The sequence below is a fragment of the Natrix helvetica genome (assembly GCF_964273705.1).
Source record: "Natrix helvetica genome assembly, chromosome: 6".
NCBI lineage: Eukaryota > Metazoa > Chordata > Lepidosauria > Squamata > Natricidae > Natrix > Natrix helvetica.
Window position 1 is genome coordinate 260,263 of NC_138553.1, and position 20,339 is coordinate 280,601.

The window sequence follows — 20,339 nt, forward strand, 5'->3', positions numbered from 1 at the left end:
TGCCTGATGGGGGGCTCTCAAGGGAAGGGGGCGCTCTGGGCTCCAGCTTTCTCAGCTGCGGTGAGGCTGACCCCCCCTCCCCCTATCGGGTCTCTTCTTGGCAGTGCTGGTTAAGTGCTGGCGGGAGGGGGGGGGGCTTTGGTGCCCCAGGATGCCCTTGCTCAGTCCCTGCTCCCTTCCTCTCCCAGGTGGTGCAGGTGCTCAACGCAGACGCCATGGTGGTGAAGCTGAATTCTGGGGACTACAAGACCATCCACCTCTCCAGTATCCGGCCTCCCAGACTGGAAGGGGAAGGCCCTCAGGTAGGGCAAGGCTTTCGGGGAGGCGGAGGGGGCATCGGCTGATTCAGAAGGACCCTGTCAAAGATCCTAATACCGGTCTTGCCGCACAGAGACCAGCCTGGCATGTGCAGCTCAATGGGGGATTCTGTCTCTATTGGGGTCTCCCTATAGGCCCCCTTTCTGGCATTCCTGCTCTTGGCTGAAAGCGGAGGCTCCTCTCCCTCTGTCCGAGTAGGAGGGGGATGCTGTTGGGTGGCTGTTTGGGGCCAGGCAGGCCTTAGAGGTGAGAGGGAGCAAGGACGCCAGAGAAAGGGCGCATTTCTGGGCCTGCTCCTTTTCTTGCCTATAGCGCTGGCATCGTGAGCTGCTCTGAAGTCCCAGGCAGCCTCCTGACTGGCAAAGGGACGACAGGAGCCATTGGTCGGAGTCTGGAGACCTGGCTTGTCACTGGTTCAGTTATAGAAAGGCTGGATGTGGCGGTGCTTTCCTGGACCGCTTCCCCCGTCTTGGCAGGGTCGTGGGGAAGAGCCTCGATGGCCGGCACCTGGGAAGGGAGCAGACGGCCGAAGGAGGTCCTTATAGGCGGCTTCAGGAGAGCTGTGCGTGTGATCTCCTTGGGGGGCGGGGGGGGATTAAGCCTAGTCAGTTGGAGGGACTCAAGCCCAGACCCCTCCAGGAATTGCCCCGTTTCACAGAGAGCCCTGGGGGTATCCAGTGGCCTCTTGGCTCCGCGAGTGGCACAGCCTTGGCAGCCTCCGATTCTCTTCCAGCTGTTGGGCAATTAAGCCCCCTGTGGGGCTCCCTCCTTAAGGTTCACGGAGTCTCCTGGACGATTGGGACTCCCCCAGGGCTGTGCTGACCCAGCTGAGGAGGCTCCCGGATCTGCTCTGTTGCCTGGGGAGGCTGGCAGGCTTTATGAAGATGGGCAGCCAGTCCCTCAAGGCGGAGAGCAGCAGGAGGGGGGAGGCTGGGCTGAGGGTGAAGTGGAGGTGGCTGCCTGGGTGGGAAGGCCCCAGGGAATGATGGTAGGAAGGACTGAGGAGGGTTTTTTTATTTAAAATATTTATCTAGCGGCCTCTCTTCTAACCAACTCCAGTTGTCTCCCAGTCAAAAGTTAGAACAGCAGAAAAACGGCAGCACCTGGTGCCAGATCAGCTCTCATAGGTTACTATCTAACCATCTCCCAGTGCTGGGGGAAAGGCAGAGCCCCACAGGAGGCAAGGAGGTTGGGGACCTACCAAACTTAAGGCGGGGTGGTGGCAGGGCTTCTACGGAAAAGGCCCAGGCGCCCATCAGGTGGTTCTTTTTGGGGGACCAGCAGCATGCCCATGGGTTGGCTGTGGGGCACGCAGGGCTTTAAAAGTGAGCACCTGGAATCTCTCCCCCCCCCCCAAAAAAAAAAGAAACTGGAGGCAGAACCTCTCTCTGGCCTGGCATCCTCCTAGCTCACCTGTGCCTGGCCTTGGCTGGGGGAGTGGGGTAGGGGTGCCTGCAGCAAAAGCTTTTCTTACCTGGTGAGAAGGAAATTGAAGATGGTTGTAGACAGATGCAGGTGGACTTGGGAGGTGGGGGGTGGGCATGTATCCAGTGGGGTCTATTTGCCCCAAAATTTTGCTCCTTTTGTAAGGCAAGAGAAGGAATTGTATTTAGGTCCAAAGGTTCTGCTGATGTTTCTCGGCACAATGAAACTGTGTTTAAAAAATGGTTGATATTTTGATGCCTGGAAGCAAAGACTGGAAACTGAGAGACCCCTCCCCTCTCTCCCTCCCTCCCTCCCCCTCCCTGGCTGTATTCTTGGTTATGCTTTCCCTTTTTTGATTTGGGAAATTGGGATCCGGAGGCGTCTTTCTGTTATAACTGCCGTTGGCCCATTTGCACCTGAGAGGATGCAAATTGTGGAGGAAGGGTTCTGCCCAGCTGGGGGCACCAGCCCTAATCTCCCCTCCTGCTCTCCAGGAGGCTCTCTCTCTCTCGCTCCTCTCCAGGAGTTCTGCTTGGCCTCCGTGGCCGATCTTTCCACCTTTGCGGGCGGGGGTGTGTGTGGAGAGAGCTGGGCTGTGACCTCTGCTTTGCTCGGAAGCCCCTTAGGGTGAGAGGCCAGCAAAGGGCGTGTTTAGCCTCTGGGACTTTCTCGCTTCTTCACTTCATTTATTTAAGCCGCAAAGAAGATCATCGCGGGGGAAGGCTCACTTTCCCAAAGGCAGCAATCAAAATAAGGGAGGGGTGGCAGAGGATGATGGGAGGAGGCCTGGATTCCCCCCAGTGCTGCAGCTGCCTCCGGGAAGGGGCCAAGAGGCAGCTGGGGCAAGAGAAAGGGGGCAGCCCAGCCCCCTTCAGAGGATGGTTGCTTCCAAGGTTTCGCGCTCCCCCTTCCGCCCCCCCCCCCCCGCTTGGCTCATCACGGGCCCTGGTGCCTCGGATTGGCCTGGCGTCTGGGAGCCTTTGTGGTGTTGCCCCCAGGATCTGGCCTCCGCTCCCGTCTTTCTCCATCAGCTCCCAGCTCCGGAGATACTGCCGCTGCCGCTGCGGCCATGTACTTGTGCCCCAAGCAAGGCGCAAAGCTACAACCGCGTTGTAAACAAGGCCACGGGAACAGCGACACACGTTCGTTTCCTGTAGTAGAGCAGGGAACATGAAAATTTAAAGCTGAGCATCTCGGTTTAATGATCCAAAGAAATTGTTCCTGTTACCTTGTTTGAGCACGAGGAGAGCACTTCAGGTCATTCCTCCGCCTCTCTCAGAAAGGCAACTTCCCAGCCAGCGCTCCCGCTTCGGAACAGCCCGGCCTGCTGGGCCGCCTGCTGGCAGCTGGGGCTTCCCCCCGCCCCCGGTGTGTCTGAGGCAGAGCCTGAAACGGCTGCCCCCCCTCCCCCCCTGCCAATGACATCTCTGGAGAGGTGGGGCCATTGGGGGTGGGTGGGCTTTCTCCTGGGGCGAGCCAGGGTCAGAAGAGCCGACATCTGCTCAGTCTGCTTCTGGCTGGGCTTCTCTCGGCAGCCGATCTTGTGACTTCCTGGGCCGTGGAACCTCCGGGATTCGGTTCGTTCCTCTGCAAGATGCGATGGGTGTTAAGAACTTTCAGAGTCAAACCCTCCTGCCGGTCCCTTTGTTCAGCTCCGCCCATCGTGCCCCTCGTCCTTATGGCCCAAGGGGTTCCCTGCAGGATGGAAGGAGGCGGCCATCATCTGCTCCCGGCTGCAGGGCAGGGTGGCGAATGGAGGCTTGTGGCTCCCCGGCTGAGAGGGAGGGGCTGCCCCCTCCCCACTGACACACCCAGGCCTAGTCTGGCACCTTTCTGCCAGCCTGGCTCGGTGTGTACTTGCATGCATTTTTTCCTGGGCAGGCACAAATATGCAGTAAGAGCTACAATTTCTGAAGGGAGCAATTATTTTCCTGAAAGGTCCTAGCAAAGACTCCCAAACAGCCGCTCCTCCCTGCCCCCCCCACCCCCCGCCAATGATCCAGGCAAGGGGGACTCCTTTCTCAGTGGAGTGGGACTGTTGGAGCCCAAGGGTCTGAGGCCAGCTGGTTGAGACTCTGCAGCAGAGCCATGGCAGGTGAAGGCCTCCCTCTAGGGCAGTGGTTCTCAAATAGTGGGGCGCGAGGCTCCGTAAAGGGGGGCGCGAAGGCTCCCTTTCCATCTGGGTGCAACGGCGGCGACGAAGGCAACGGCGGCGGTGAAGGCGGCGGACTGGAGTTTCCCGCCAAGGTTGCCTGTCTGACCAGCCCCCGCTGGCTCCTGGCTGAGGGAGGAGCTGCGTTCCGAAGGCTTCAGGGACCGTCCGAGGCTTCCCTGATGCCTTCGGAGCGCTTAAAACGACCGCGCCGCTGGAGCAACCCTGGCGCCTCGGGGACGAGCCCCATTGAGCCGGACCCAGACAGATCTCGATAGCCTGCAAGAAGAGGTAGAGGCAGCGTGGCTCCTGCCTGCTCAGCCTCTGTGCCCAGTTTGGCTTCTGCCTGGCCCGACCCTCACTTTTCCTCTGGCCGAAGGCACATCCTCTCTTCCAGGAGGGCCATGCCTGGGTGGTTGCCTCTCGCTCAGAGGAAGGTTTTGCTTCTGGGAAACAGAAATACGAGGCAGCTTTTTCACTGGGGTCTTGATTTTTAAAAAGTGATTGAGGACACCAAAAAGCTTTGATGTGTGTGGGTTATATCACTGATGTGTAGTATGTTAGAATTTAAAACCGAGAAATGTTAAAAATATTTATTTATAAAATACTCCGCCATCCCCCTGAAAGAGTACGGTAAACCATACTTTGAGAATCACCGCTCTAGATAAACCTTGAATTTCATTCTGTAGGGCCCTTGTTACCAATTTAAAAATAAGATATTTACTGCATTTCTCATCATTTTCTCACAGAATTGCGATGAATTACTTATGGATAAATGTTTATTGTATAAAATAAGAGGTGTTTAATAAGGATACAGTGTTATGCAGAGGTGTACTTATAACAATTTTATATAGACAAATGATACTATTTACAGTCGCGCGGGGGGCGCGAAATGTTTTCTTCTTCCTAGGGGGGGCATGACAGAAAATAATTGAGAAGCACTGCTCTAGGGCCAGCTCCGGCAGCCATTTTGAGTTGGGCGGGGGGGGGGGGGGATTGGCCAGCAAGGATCCCTCCGGCTGACCCCCACCTCTTCCTTGAGGGCTGATGCACAGACACACAATGTGACTGAAAAGTGCTGGCTTGATGGGCTCTTTCTGGTGATGCCACTTGAGGGTGGGGGTACGCAGGCCCCCCTCCTTAGCTAGACTGACTCCTCTAGAAAGGAGGACGCGGCTGACAAGGCCTAGTTATGCCGGATTTCTGGATGGTTTGCGAGAGAGGTGAGGAGCCTGCGATTTGTCTCTTCCTCCTCCTCCTCCTCTCTGGCAGCCCCTTTTCAGTGGGTCCTTGGATGCCACGTTTTGTGGCCAGTGCTGAGCTGAGCCTTGCCTTCTGGAGGCCCCGCAGGCTCAGCTGAGACGGAGGTTCCTCCGTTGTCCCTTTGCAAAAAATGGGGACTTGTTCCTTCGGGCGAGGGGAGGGCTGGGGCTGATGGTCTTCCTGCTGCCTTGCTAAGGAGCCCGTCCTTGCCGCCTCCCTGGCCCCAGGGCCCTCCTGGCGTTCCAGAGAGAGGACGAAAGAGGCTCCGTTCCGGATGGAGAAAGGGCACCGTGGCTTAGCGAGGCCTTTCTGGATTGTTTCCCCTGTTAAATAACCGGGAGAGCCGAGGAGGTGTTCCATTTCGCCTTGGTTGTGGCAAGCTGCCTAGGGCGCTAGGTAAGATGGAGAGCCCCGGCAGGGTTTTTTTTTAAAATCGACAGAACGTGCAAGCAAGAGAGGCTGCTGCTTACGGCTGGGAACTGGAGTGTCAAATTTGGAAATATTAAGGAAGAAAATATAGTGGGCTGTACGGCCTAGGAGGCAGAGGAAGTAAAGCAGAAGGAAGCTTTGTAGTTCAGGCCAGTCCGGTGGCTCTTGGTTGCCAGCACAGTCTCCCAACAGCCCGATGGCCTCTGCTGCCTCCTGCCTGGGCCTCTTCAGGTGGATTCCTTGGAAATCGGATTGACAGCCTCGTCGGCTGAAGGAGGCGTAAGAGCTGAGCTCTCACGGGGGAAGACGTGGCCAGAGGCCCCAAACTTGCTCACCTGTGGGTTGCATCCAAGCCAAGTCCAGGTGGGAGAGCAGGAAGCCTGTCTGTGGAACAAGCTGTGGAAATTGGGCTGAGAAAGGAGGGCGAAGCCAGGAAAGAAAGTCTCAGGATTGATGACAGTCGTTAAGCTCCAGTGGGCTCTCAGCGGTGAGGATCTGGTCCCAACCGGCTCCCTCAGGACTCTCGGTGGTGCATCTACAGCTGGGCCCACTTCGCTGGCTGGCTGCCTAACCCCACCCTTCCCTTCCCTCTTTCCTGGCACACGGGAGAGCTCCCCACAGAGAGCTGGCTCTCCCAAACCTGTGTCTGAAGAAGGAGGGTTTGTGCCTCGAGTGAGAAGTCCGGGTTCATCCATTCAAGGATCCACTGGTTGATCTTCTTGGCTGTCTACGACCTGGGCTCTTCACCACCACCAAGTTCAGAACTTCTTCATCAACTCCATCAACACTTCTTCAGAGCGCAACATTTACTTCCATAGCGACTTCCATAACAAGGCTTGCAAAACTCTGGTCTTTGTAGGCGAAGACACATCCATGGCGCTTGGAGGTCTTTTCCAAGGCCTTGGTGGCTGCTCTGTGAAGCATTTCTTGGCTGCCGGTTATTTTTAAGGATTAATCCTAGAAGGCAGAGACCCTTGGATGATCTGTGCTGTCCGCTCTAAGGCTGATTGCTGTGCTGTTGTCATTACTTTGGTCTTCCTTTTATTTTAATCCCATTTTTCTCATTGTGCCCCTTGAGTTTTATTTCTGGAACTGGCAGATCCTTTGCCTGTCTGGCCATCAGGGTGGCAGGACTCTCCTCCTCCAGTGCTCACCTTCTTTTAATCCTGCTTCCCTTAGTGTTTATATTCTGCATATGGGTTGAATAAACAAGGAGGGGAGACCGCGTTATTGTGTCTCACTGCTTTATCAACCTGGAGTCAGGCTGTTTCATCCCTATTCTTTTTAGTTGGTTAATTTTTGTATTCTTACAATGTCGTCTTATGTTTGTGTTATCCACCCAGAGTTATTACTGTTCTGACCTAGGCTTCCTGAGAAAGCATAAATCACAATCTTAGTCCCAAAAACCCTCTTTTATTTAGTGGATATGAGTTATGGCCATTCACAGCCCATAATGTTTCACAAACAGTCTGTAAAGAGTCCGACAGATGTCTGCTTGAGTTGCCGCAGCCTTTCAGGGTAATGTTGATAAGCACCCACCAATTAGTTGCCAATTAGTTTTGCAAGGCCAAATGTAGCACAGAGTCAAACAGGACTTCTCAGAGCTTGAACCGACTAGATGAACTAATTGCTTCCTGCAAAGGCTCCCCTCCCTTTGCTCCTCTTTTATGTCTTATGGGAGGGGCCAATCATCTCCAAGCTTTACTCCCGAGTCGCCCCTTTTTGTCTTTACGTGCCTTCTGGCAGTTCTGCGCATGCACACACTGGGCACAGGCTCACCCTGTTCTTCTGCCTCACTGATGTCAGGCTCCGGAGGCAGCTGATAACTGGCATGCGGCACTGGTCCCCTCTCTGCCTCCGACACAGAGCCCTCATCCAAGCCTTCTCCAGACTCCAGGACTGGCCCAGGTTCCTCCCCAAACTCCTCACTGTCCGACTCTGCTGCCAGCTTTGTTGGGGGGGGGGGGCTTCAAGATACCCTTGACAGAAAAGCTGGGCAGCTACATTTCTCTCTACTGCTGCTGGGGAAGGGCCCCTTGCCCCTGCTGCCTTGGCGGGTACTATGAGTGGTTGGAGGCAGCGGCCTCTCTTCTGCGACGGGGAGGGCAGAAGCAGCCTTTGCTGAGCCCTCTAACAACCCTGGATGGCCACTCCGGGACCACCACCACCACCTTCTGCACTCTGTCTGTCTTCCTTCAGTTGCTCTGGATTGCTGGAGGCCTCCTTCGTCTGCCAGGCCTCTCAAAGCTGCCACCATTTAGGCTTGGGAACTCTGTGAGGACTTGTGGGTTACTTGGACGTTTACAGAGCAGAGGAGAAGATGCGCTGGCCGAAGGGGACTGCCAAGGGCTGGTGGGCTCAGGTCCATCTTGCTCCCAATTGGGCCCTCCCGGAGTACGGTTTTCATGCTGGCCGTTCTGTGTGTCCATTCCATTGTCCTGCACCCGGTCCTTGCCCAGATAGACTGCTAATGAGTTTGTCAAATGCCTTGCTGAAATTAAGGTACATCCCCAGCATTCCCCCCTCCCCCATCCACTATGGGAATTGCCTGATCCAGAGGTGAGATAAAGTGAGTGTGGGGCAGACTGGATGGTGGCCAAAGCCTGCTGAGCCATTGCTGCCCTGTTTCCAAGGTGCCCACCACCCGTCAGCCTCTTCAATTCCTGCTTGGAATCTTTCCGGTATCCTCTTTTCCTCTCCTGTGATGAAGGAAGGTGGAGCGCTTCTTCCTGGAGTCTGGCATTTTGCCTGGGCTTCTGCAGTTCCCATCGGTGAAACCCGCAGGCTCAGCTGGCTTCTTTGGGACCCTGGGATGCTGGTCACCCAGGCTTGGACAGGAAGGCAAATCCCACATAAGTAGGTCTTGCATAGCGTCCCCTTCTGTCCGCTTCGGAATATCAAGTGTGCCGTTGTGGGAAGCTGAGGCAGGAGCTGAGTGACACCCCTTCTCTTGATCACAGGTGGCCATTTTGCCTATAGATGGTGGTCCACTTTATCAAATGCCTTGCTTGAAGCAGTAACTACAGTATGTCCACAGCATTCCGCTGGTCTACTAATTTAATCATTTTGTCAAAGAATGAAAAAAGATTTTGTTTTTAACAAGCCCGTGTTGGCTTCTAGTTATAACTTTATTTGTTTCTAGATATTTGCAGATTTTTAAATTTTTTTTTCCAAAGTATCTTCCCAAGTATTGATGTTATGTTGATTAGTCTGTAGTTTCCTGGGTCTTTTTCTTTCCCCTTTTTTGAAGTTGGAAACCACATCAGTTCTTTTCCAATCCTCTGGTACTCCAGGATTTTTGAAAGACGGTACAATGGTTCTGAGATGACATCTGTCAGCTCCTTCAGAATTCTGGGATGTAATCCATCAAGTCCTGGTGATTTATATTCGTCAAGTTTAGGCATGTGTTCTCTTGCCATTTCTGTGCCTATTTTAATTTTTATTAGTAGTCTGCCATTGATGGTCATGTTTTTGGTAGGTTTGTTTGTTTTTTGCGTGAAAATTGATGCAAAAATGATTTCAGAAGTTCTGCTTTCTCTCTGTGGCCTATTACTTCCTTGCCATCTTCTCTCTCTAGTGGACCTACTGTTTCCTTGACATTTGTCTGGTTATTTATATGTTGAAACAAACTCTTTTTTTACTACCTTGACTTTGGTTGCAAGTCTTTGTTCATTCTGGGCCTTTGCTTCCCTAACTTCATCTTTACAGATTCGAGTTGTCTGCTGACAATTCTGCCTTAGTTATGTATCCCTATTTCCATTTTTTGTACTTATCCTTTTTTGTCTTTCAGCTGATCAGAGAGGTCTTTGTGTAACCATGCGGATTTCTTCTTGGATTACTTGTTTTTCTTTTCAGTGGGCTTTTATGATCATATTTTTCAGTTTCCCATTCTTCTTGAGTTGTTTTCCCCTTTAGGATTTTCATCCAGGGAATTTTTCTTAGGCTCTCTCTCAGAGTTTGTTAAAATCAGCTCTTTTAACCAGTTTAAGACACTGGTTAGATAATTTCCTACTGCTTGTGTCTGCATTGAATTCCAATATGACTGGTCGCTCTCGCCCAAGGTTCTGGTGACTTCAACTCCCTCTATCCCTTCTCTATTAGTAAGGCTGGATTCTAGATCTCTATTATTCTCTTCTTCTCTATTATACCTCTATCGTTCATTTAAAGCTCCTGTACTTTACATAACTAAGCCCCCTTATAGTTGTCTCCACCAAGGTGGGCATTGCAGCCTGGTCTTCGCTCCGTTGGACGAATGGTCATAAGTTGAGGACTACAGTATCTGTACATCTCTTGTTTCTGGTTGCTGCCCTGTCTGCTGATTCTCGGCCAACAGCTTTAATCGGCTGTGTCTCTATCCCCTCTTCTCCTCAGCTGCAGGATGGCCACTCCCAGGAGCTTCTTCCCTCCTGTTCTTCCCTCCAAAGGCCGGCCAGAAAGAAACCTTCAGAGTCACCCAGGGTCCCGAAGCTGCCCCCCACTCCCCGGCTGATAACGCAATCCAAGGATCATTTAAGGCCTATTAATAGATGATGTGCCATGCCATATATTTATTGAAGACATTAGGCCAGCGTTGGCTGCCTTCATTGGAAAAGGACGCAGAGCCCTGGGATAATCCTTTCTCTTAACTGGGTCAGTCAATGAGGGGCTGGTCAGGTTTCATGGTTGAATCTCTCCCCGTATAAAAAGCCACGTGCCTCGCTTGCCACCTAGAGTCGGCTGTTGGGGAGCCAAATTGGTGTTCGGCATGCTGAGGTCAGGGCTGGGGCCCCCAGCGATCCACAGGTGGGCAAGTGCAGAGGGAGAAAATGCCACCCCGACTTCGTGTCCCCAGCAGCACATCACCCCATACAGACCCACCTGGATAGTGGGAAGCAGGGCCTGGAGGAAGGCACGGAAGGAGTGGGGTCTGTGGGGGGGGGGGGCAAGGGCAAGGAAGAGAGTGCTGCTATCCGGAGAGGCCATTGCCAAAGTCGTAGACTTTCTCGGGAGCATCAGGCCAGCCCGGAGGAGAGCAGAGCTTCATGGGTTTCACGAGAAAGGGAAGAAAACGCAAGGCGGCCTTGCAGCAGGAGAGTCTCATCCCAGCTGGGAAAAGTGAGGAGAGTCACTCGACTTGGGTCCGCTTTGCAGCCCCAGGACCTGGCAGGTTGCAGACGTCAGCGGAGCAACGGCTTCTCGATTGTAGAAGGAAATTGTGCGGAAGAATGTCAGGGTATCCATCCAAGAGCAGAAGCTTGAAGGAATATAGGTCACTCAATCCCAGACTGGCTGAAGCAGAAGGAATTTGCCACCAGATCCCTTTCTCCAGAGGCCTCCAGCGGAACTCAGCTTTCATATCTGTCTCGGGACTGAGAGGGCGTGGGGAAGCTCACACGGGGACCAGGTCAGCATTGACCTGCGGATTGTCTTGAAGGGATCCCCTCACCTTCTCCGGATCCCTTGCCCGAAAGGCTGGGGTGGTTCTGGAAGGACCGTCCTGGGGAGAAGAACCCAGTTGGTTGCCACACATCAGGGCTGGATTGCTGGGAGACCCGGCAGGAGCGGCTGCCCCCTCTGGCCCTTTGTGGTGCTTCCCCCGGCCTCCTCTGGACTGGGAAAGGGGCCTTGCAGGGCGCCTGTGGAGGCAGCACCCCTCATTTGGGCGGCCTTCCTGCCAGAGGGAAAACTGCTGCACTCCCTCCAGGCATCGACATGGAAAAAAGCCTCCTTGGAACTATAATCCGAGATGTATATTTTTGCAATTCTCTTACTTTATTAAAAATCCATTTTACAGCAGCTTCAGAACCAATAAAATAATCAGTTTGTATTCTGAGGACTTTAATCCCTTTCCTCCAGGAAGCTAGAACTGCAGAGAGGGGCCACAAGAGGAGAGCCTGACCAGGGAGTCTGATTGTGGTGCGCCTCCTCCCCTCCTGATGCCCCCCCCCCACCCCCCCACCCCCCACCCACCCCCGTTTCTCTGGGCTTCAGAGGTATTTGGACCCTTTTGGCCCAGCTGGCCCTTCTTGCCGGCTTCATGTCTTTGCTTCAGGATTATCTAGACCCAGGATTGGGGTGGGGTGGGGGGTGTAGCAGGGTGTATGCCCCCCCCCTGGAAGTCTTGGCCCATCCGGTGAGGTCAGGGAGAGTCTGGGTCTCTCTGGGTCCAGTCAATTAGGCAATGTCAGCCGGGACCTCCTGGGGGTGGCTCCTGCCCCATGGAATAAGGAGGGTCCTGCCCCTCACGTCCTCCTGCCTCTGGTGGGCTGCGGGAGACCTGGTGGCTCTGCCAGGCCTGGTCTCGGAGGGGCCCTTGGTGCTGGAGGGCCACTTCCGATCAGCTGCCTCCTTTAATTTGCATACCTTAAGTCTCCCAGAGTCATTACGGAGCTGGAGGGTCTCATAATTGAACAAATAATATATAAAAGCCCCCAGAGATGACAAACTGCTCCCAAAGGAGGGAAGCCTCTCTGAAAATAACTGGCTGTTTCCGGAAAACAAGCCAAGCCCCCAAACCCGCATCCAGAAGAGGGGGCAGCTACTGGCAGTCCCCAAGTTACGAGGGCAATTGGGGTGGGAGTTTCTGTTGCTGAGGGAGCGGCCATCACCCACAACGTCGCATGACTGCATCGCTCAGCAGTGACAATCCTGGCAGTCCCGTTGCCGTCTTTTAGGTGTGTCCCCCGTGGGTCATAAGCATGAACGCAACATGGGGAAAGTGTTGAAACTGCAACCCGGCCCATGGGTGGGCTGGTGCTGCAGGGGCCAGGCTGCCCAGGGGAGTGGGCAGGGGCTGTGGGCGGGCACTCCAGCGTACCAGGTCCCCATGCTGCCTGGGGGCTCCTTGGGAGCCTCCCCGTTGGCTTTGCTTGTGGGAAACCGGCTGGGGAGGTTGCAGACGCTGCAGCTGTGGCCATTGTGAGCCCATTGCCAAGCGTCCGGATCGTGGTCACAGGACCTCGGTGGTCGCAGTGATGGCCGCAGCCCCGCAGTCACGTGGCTGCCTGGTTGAGGGACTTTGTAAACGTGAAAGTCCTCTCCCTGCCTTGTGCGGTGATTGGTCCTGGTCCTCAGGACAGTGCAAAAAGCAGCTTGGTGATGGAGCCTCCCATTTGTAACCCTTGCGGCACCTCACTTGTCACGTGAGTGCAATTAGCACGCTTGAGACAGGCAGAGGTAATGCAAGGAGCGGAATAAAAGTGCAATTGGCTGGCAGGCGCTGGAAGTCCTTGGTGCTGGTGATTTTCCATTTGCCGATTGGGGAGTTTCCAGCCAATTGAGGTTACTAAGTGAGGACTGCCCGTGCAGCGTGTCCTTTTTAGGCACAGGGAGCTGACGTGTGGCTCCCTCTGAGCATCCTTGAGTGAGTCTGGCTTCCCTGACACCTTCCTCAGCTTCAGGCTCCCTGGGGTGCTCCACAGATCTCTGGATCCCCCAGGCTGGGTCCTCTGTCCTGGTCTCTCCTGGAGGAGAGGGTTGCCCGAAGGTTGCTCATTTTTGCCAGCCCCAAATTAGATGGGATTTGCCGCCTTCTCAGCCGAGACCTTTCACTCGGAGGCTTCCGTGGGCTGCTCTCTTCCGCAGATCAACCTGGAATTTAAATTGGGGGGGGGAGGAGGCTTGGAGGGGGTGGGGAAGAGAAGGTGGCTGTGTAGGCGCAGGGGACGTGTGTGTGTCTCTGTGTGTGTGTGTGTGTGTGTGTGAGTGAATGAATCGACAGCCATGATGTGGCCTGAAACCCCTGGGTGGGTGCAAGCTCAGCCTCCTCCCCCCCGGAGGGTCCACTTAAAAGGCCCTGTTTTCCCAAGGGAGGCCTTTTGGAGCATCTCTAAAGGGTCCAGAGGCAGAAATGCTCTGACAGCGCAACCGTGTCCTTGTTCTGAGCCTGGATGCCCAGCCTGCTCCGTGCCCGCACAGGTGCCCCGTTTGTCCTGTGTGAGGGTCACACCGCAGGAGCAGCCTGCCAGGACACCTCCCGGTGTGGGTGTGGGTGTGAAGCTGCTGCTGAGGCGGACATGGGGGCAAAGGAGACAAACTGGCTTTCCAGCAGGTTCTGCTTCCACTCTGGCCGGGTTGTCCTTGTGTTGCTTGGGAGGATCTGCTCCAGTTGTGTGGCTGCCTGAATGCAAGACACACACACACACACACACACACACTGTGCAGGGTGGCTGCCCAGAATGGGCTGAGTCTCATTAGCAGCGCAGTAGAGTGGTTTGAGCTGTAAGTGACACACGGTGGTGTCTGCCCCGTTCTGAGGTCGGCCTTCAGCAGGTCATCTCCGTCCATTGATCCGTCCCTCTCGGTTTGTCCATCGGTCACGCTGGGCGGGCAGTTCAGCCGCTGCCTGTCTGCCCTAATTCCATCAACCCGGCCTCTCGGTCAAGTGGGTCAGAATCACAAGAGGGGCAGCCCGGGGCCTGACAGTAGGTAATAGATGGGGGGTGGGGGCGGGGGTGGGGGCGTCCTGGAAGTCGGTCCGGCCTGCAGGGTGGATGGAAGCTTTCCTGCTGGTTGGGTTGGGTTGGGTTTATTATTTTTGCCAGTACAGCTGACGGTCTGGGGAGGGGGGGAATGGTGCTGGGCTCCAACTAGGCTGCTGCAGCGCTGCAGGGGTTCTGCTGCAGGGGTTGCCCGTCGTGGCCTGGCTTCCGGTGGTGGCTAATTGGAGGGACCCTCCAGGCTCATGCTGGAGCTTCTCTGCTGGGCGAGGAGAGGCGGCAGCAGACTCCTTGCACTGTCCTTAGTGGGCTCCTCTGCTGCAAGGGGACAGGACCCCCTCTTCTGGGTGGCAGGCTGGCATCTCTGCCTTCTGGAGGGGGTGTCCGTGGCGCAGAGGGGCTCTGGACGGGCTCTCCTGGTTGAGGCCTGGAGAGGGGGCTGCTGTCCTCTTCATCGTTCTGCTGCTCCAGGGCAGCAGCTGCTTTGCAGCGCCCCCCCCCCCCGAAGGACGGTTACTTCTGGCTGCTCCCCCCCCCACTCTGCCTCCCAGCAAGGCTGCCCCCACGTCCTTCCGGGGCCGCTGAGACCACGGGTGGGGTGTTTGTGTGTGTGTGTCAGGCTGGCAAGAGGGGGAGCCTCCTAGTAGGAAGGGGAGCAAGGAAGAAATGACCCGGCTCTCTTCCCCCCCCCTCCTCCTCCCCGAGTTGTGGGGCTCCATCTTTTGAGGGTGTCAAGCAAAGTCGGTCAGCCGCCTGTCTGGGGGGATCTGAGGAGGGGGGGGGGTTCGCTGGCAAGGTCAGAGCTCATGGGGTGGAGGCAGGTCTTGGGCTGAGGGGGGGTGTCACAGGCGGTGCTCTGCTCTTCAAGGAGAAAGCTCTGGCAGATCACGGCTGCCTCCTCCTCCTCCTCCTCCATTCACTTTGCCTGAATCTCAAGTGAGCATGGGGGATGGGGGGGGGGCTTGTGAGGCTGGGCAGGAGAAAGAGATCATAGGGGAAGCATCCCCTCAGCATCACTGAGTGATGCAGGCGTAAAGTGAGGCACAGAGTGGTGGGGGCAATTGGTCGGTCGAAGCCCTTTTACCTTCCATGCCTTGCCAGGGTTGCCCCACAGCAGGACCCCTGACTGCTCTGCAATGGGGGGCAGAAGATCTGCAGTGGGGGGGCCGCCACGGCCTCACCTGCTGCTCCTCACTTTTAGGAAGAATGTGCCCTCCCTTTGCCCAGGAAGCTCTTGTCCATCTGGGACTTAAGGTCCCACGGCAGCGGTGCCCATCCTGGTGCCCTCCGTGGTGCCCCTGTACCCAGCAGTGTCTGGGGGGGGGATTTGTGGGGACTCATTGCTGCCTTAAATCGGCCTGAAATTCCTCTTGGTTCACCCCAGAATCAAACGTCGCCCTTCCTCAAGGTTTCATGGAGGTTTCCGAATTGGGCTGGGAGAATTTCCGGTCTGTGCTTGCCGCTGCTTGGCTTAGCTTGATTGGTTAAAAGGCCTTGGCTGAAAAGGAGGGGATAATTGATGGCGCAGGAGTTTTAACTGGGTTTATTTGTGTGCTGATTGATGCGGAAGGCAGGAAGAGCTTCCGGTCATGGTTTCCCTCAGCCGAGCCCTCCTGAACGGAGGGAGGCCAAAATTAGGACTCTGCCCAGGACTTGGGGCCAAAGAGCCTGGGCAAACTCCCTGTGGAAAATGCCCCTCACACACACACACACACACAGAGTGGCATTGGAGGCCTGCGTGGCTTGCTGTGTGATCCTGCCAAGGCTGAAGGGGGCGGATTGCACTGCCCAGGGGATTGGGAAGGGCCATTGATTGGACGAGCTGCCTCCTGGTCCGGTGAGGTCCTCCGGATGTCACGAGGGGGTCCCGGGGCAGGGCTGTAAAGCCAGCAGGGGCATGAAAGGGCCAAGAGGCTGATAGAGCTCCACCCCACCCCCTGGCTTCATGGGGGCGGGGCAGGCTTGGGGCTCTTGGGGAGCCTTCGAGGGGGAGAGGCTGGAGGAAGGGGGCAGGGAAGAGGGTGGTCCAGGGGTCGGTGGTCCTGTTGTTTTCCAGCCTTTGGGGCTGCAGCCTCTGCTCTGCCTGGCCGGGGGGGGGGGCGGAGGCGGCTGCTTGCTAGTCTGGCCCGCCCCCCTCTTGGTCTGGGGGTCAGCCTGGACAGCGGTTGGCAGGCCCAGGGGATGCGCTGGAGGGGAAGGCCCCAGGCCCTGCAGCAGCGCATAACTCGGAGTGGCTGGCAAAGCTGGATTGATGGCTTCCCTTGACAGGCGCTCAGAGGCCCAGCATGAATCCTTCCAGCGGCAGGCAGCTCGAGTGGAGGAAGAGGGCTGCTGCCTCCCTCCTGTTCCTGGCTGGGTCGGAGGGGGTCATGGCCGCTGTCACCCCCACCCCTGCGTCCCTCTCCCCTCTTCCAGGCCAGGAGGAGCCCCAGGAGCTGTGGGTCTCTGTCCCCCAAAGAGAATGGTGGTGGGGGAGGAGGAGGTGTCCCCTGCAGCCCCTGGCCCCTTCCCCCACTCACCTGCCTTGGATCAGGGCGGAAGCCTTTGGGCCTCCCAGGAGGGAGGGCCCTTCTGCTGCCCACGGAGGAGGGGGGGATTGTGGGCCCCCCCACTGCTGCTGCTGCTGCTGCTGCAACTCAGCTGAGTTTCCCCACCGGCAGGTTCTGCTCCCTGCGGGAAGCTCATGTTCCACCCATCCACCCCTCCCCCTCGGATCCAGGCCCCAGACGCCCCCCCCCCCAGGAGTTGCAGAAGAGATCCAAGAGCCCCCCCCCCCCCCCCCCCGTGGCTGATGGGCTTGGGATGCTCCTCCTCCTTGGACTGGCTGCTTCAGGGCAGGGGCCCTTTGATCTGGCCCCTGCGGCAACTTCCTCCGGGAGTCCCCCTCCTCCCTGTGGCTTCAAAAGAGAAAGGGGGAGGGGCTGACCAACCTAGGGGAGGCATGCGGGGAGAACATCCCATCCCCACCCCCCACCCCGTATTCCACAGCTCCGTGGGATTTGGGGAGAAGAGGCTCTTCCTCCCCCCATTCAGCTGGCAGAGTGGGGAGACCAGTGGCCGTGGCCCCGAGTGAGGGCACCCAGGGCATTGCAGCAGCCCCCGTCCCCTGAGGGTTGATCCCCCAGTCACCCACACGGCCGGCTTCCCACCATTAACGGATTCCCCCCCCCCACACACACACACTTTTCTCTTTTCAGTTGCAGGGATTTTACCTCACCAGGCCTCTTGAGGCATGGAGGGTTGGGCTCTTTGTGGGCCCCCCCCCGTCCCCCCTGTTTCCATCCATCCCAATGGATCTGGTCTCCTCAGCTGGAGAAGGGCATCTAAAGGTGCCCTTCTCTCTTGGGGAACCAGGGATACCCCCTCCCCCCCCCCAGGGGCCTGGCCCCGACCCTGCCAGCCTCTTGGTATGCCCCAGGGGGTCGGGAGGGAGGCTGGGTGACCCACTGAAGGCGTTTCTTGTTCCCTCTGGGTAGGCATCCCCCTTTCCCCCTTTTGTTCACCTGGGATATAATTATTTTTCATCTCTTGTTAGCCACCCAGGATCATATTTCCAAGATGGATGGCCGTATAAATCTGCTTAATAAATAAATAAAATACATTAATGAATGAATCAATGAAATAGAGCAAGATTTGTTCAGAAATTAATCTGGGGTGAGCCCAATATTTATTTTAATTATGTGTTTGCTGGATTTATACCCAGCCTTTCCCAAGGTGGCTCCTTTGGGATTTACATCCTGTCAGATTCCACAACTCCCTCCTGGTGCACAACTTGCTGTGTGTGTGTGTGTGTGTGTGGAGTGTGGAGAAGTGTTCTTTTCTACGTTTTGTCACTTTAGCAGAGCCAATCCCCTTGGTTAATTGTAATTGAAGAGCAGTGTGGGATAAAGCGGGAACAAGATGCAAATTAATTGATTTTATTTGGTGTGACTTGGCTGGGAGATTAATTGAGTGGCTTTATCGTCTGTGAAATTATTTATCAATTTGCATGCAGAGATATGAATTGGTGCGTGAGTCTCCATCCACACAGACTTAAGGGACAGCTTCTTCCTTACCTGCCCGGCCCCATCGATCACTCTCTGCGGGTAGCCCCTCTCCCCAAAGGAAGCCCTCCCTCTGGGGGGCAGGAGGCCTTGCGGGAGGGCAGCCGGATGCTGTGGAAGGGGCCCCCTGAGAACTCTGCTACTTCCTCCCCCTCGCTTCCTTGCAGTGCACTTTTGCTAAGACAGCTGCCCACAAGCCTTTGGGCTCTGGATGCTTCTGCAGCAAAGTGGGAAGGGGCCCCTCAGCAGGACCCTCTCACTCTCCAGTGGAGGAGGAGGAGCTGCTGCCACCGACCCAGGAGCAGCCCCCCCCCCCACTACGACGGTGGGGTGGGCGGTGACCGGAGAGGGAGCCGCAGAGGGCCCAGCTGAGCCACCCGAACGAAGGCTCCGTCCCTCTGCCCCTGTCCGAGAGACCCCCGGGCTCCCTTCCCTCTGCCCGAAGACCTTTCAGTGGGCTTCCCTGAGTGTTTGGTTGGTTGCAAGAGGGTCCTTCAAAGCCCCCCCCCTCCCTCCCTCCCTCCCTCCCGGGCAACACCGCTGGTTGGTGTGCCTTCCTCCAAAGAGGCTTCCGGTGCCCTTCGGTCGTCCGCTTAACCCTGCCAAGGGCTTCCTCGTCCCCTGGACGTCTCATCGCCTCCTGGGTGGTTTTCCCTCCTGGTGGTTTTCACTACACCTGCTCCTCACTTAGTGACCATTTACAATTACAACAGTGATGAAAAATTAACCTTGTGACCCATCCTCCCAGTCATAATAATCTTTGCAGCTCTGCAAAGCAGAGAAGAGCTGGAATAAGATCCTAGGTGTGTAGTTGGCTTTCAGTTAGCAACTCCTTTGCTTAGCAACTGAGTTGCTGTCGCTAAACGAGGATGGCCCATAATCCCCAGCCATCGTGAGGAAAGGTGACCTGCTGTCTCAATCCTCTCATTTAAAAAAACACATTTTTATGGCATAGAATTGTTGCTGCCTAGAAGAAAATCCAGGCTTTGGGGGCTGCAGAGGGTTGTGGGGAGGATGGGTTTTTTTTTTCCCCCAGAATTGCCCCCTCCCCTAGGTTGCTTCTGGGGATGGGACTTTGGGAAATACACTGTGCCCCACCTTTGCTCCCCTGGGACTCTGCCCGGGGTCCTCCTTGGGGTTCCCTCTCTCGGGCCTGGGAGCTCAGAGACGGCCAGATGGGTGAAAGGCCATGCCGGCCCCACTGAACACCCCCCCCCCCCGCTTCTCATTCCCCAGGACAAGAACCGGAAGCTCCGTCCCCTCTATGACATCCCCTACATGTTCGAGGCCAGGGAGTTCCTGCGCAAGAAGCTGGTCGGGAAGAAGGTGAGTACAGACGTCAGTTGGGCTTGTCCGGAAATCTCCCTCCTTACGCTGCGGGAAAGACCCCTCCTCCCTCCCGAGCTGGAGCAAGGTGAAGCCACCTGTACTCAAGGCCTGGGCTCTGTTGCTTGGAGGGGGGGCGGGGGCGGGGAGGAATGGCCTTCCTTGGGGCCCCTCCCTTCCAAGCGTCCTGCAGAAGCCGCTTAGTGCTGAGAACCTGGGCAGGTTGGAGGGCAGCCCTTCTGGGGCAACGGCTGTTCCCTGCCTTCTGCCCCCTACCCCAGGTGCTCCCGACTGCCCTACTGGGAGCCCACAGAGCAGCTCCCCAACCAGCTCTGGGGCCCTGCTGCCTCATCTTCCTTGGGTGGGGCTGGGTGGGTGGAGAAGGGCCGTACCCTGGACCGGGGCATGATCCATCGCTGGCGCCCAGGTGCCAGTGCTCCGCCCACAGAAGCGTTTGGTTCAATTGCACCGTTGTGCGTTTTTAGGCCCGTTTCAAAGTGATTCCTTTGAGCCAGCCGCTGGCTTTGCTGCTGCTGCTGCGCCGAGCCACTGTGACGGGGCCTCTCTAAAGAGTCGGGCCCAGCTCGGCCGGCTGATGGGCGGCCTGAGTCCCAAGGATGGATGGGCCAGCCGTGCCCTCCCTTAAACCCTCCCGGTGCCTTTCGCGGCTTCTGTGCTCTGGCGTCTTTGGTGGGTGAAAAGGTGCCCCCCCCCCAGGGGAGCAGCCAAAGGCAGGCAGAGCAGGTCGAGTGAGGGTGTGGGCATGGGAGGGTGACTGAAAGGGTGGCATGTCTCAGAGTACAGACTGAGAGGCTCCAAGGGGGCCAAGAGAAGCGGTGGACGGAGGTGTCCGTGGCTGGCTGAGGGCAAAGGCCTCTTCCCCCGGGGGCCAGCTGGGCAAGGTTGAGCAGGTGGCAAGCCCCTCGCTCAAGCAACTCTGCAGATGCCTCTTCTCGAGATTGTCTG

At 56.5% G+C, this 20,339-nt stretch overlaps 1 protein-coding gene across 1 annotated transcript in view; it reads left to right on the forward strand.

Moving 5' to 3' along the window:
- The window catches only part of SND1 (staphylococcal nuclease and tudor domain containing 1), a 75,613-nt gene that overhangs the window by 11,100 nt on the left and 44,174 nt on the right, over positions 1-20,339 (forward strand). Inside the window, exons 10-11 of the mRNA XM_081957587.1 lie at positions 189-302; positions 19,284-19,373. Of these exons, the coding sequence (XP_081813713.1) occupies positions 189-302; positions 19,284-19,373 (204 nt within the window). The remainder of the gene's footprint in view (positions 1-188; positions 303-19,283; positions 19,374-20,339) is intronic.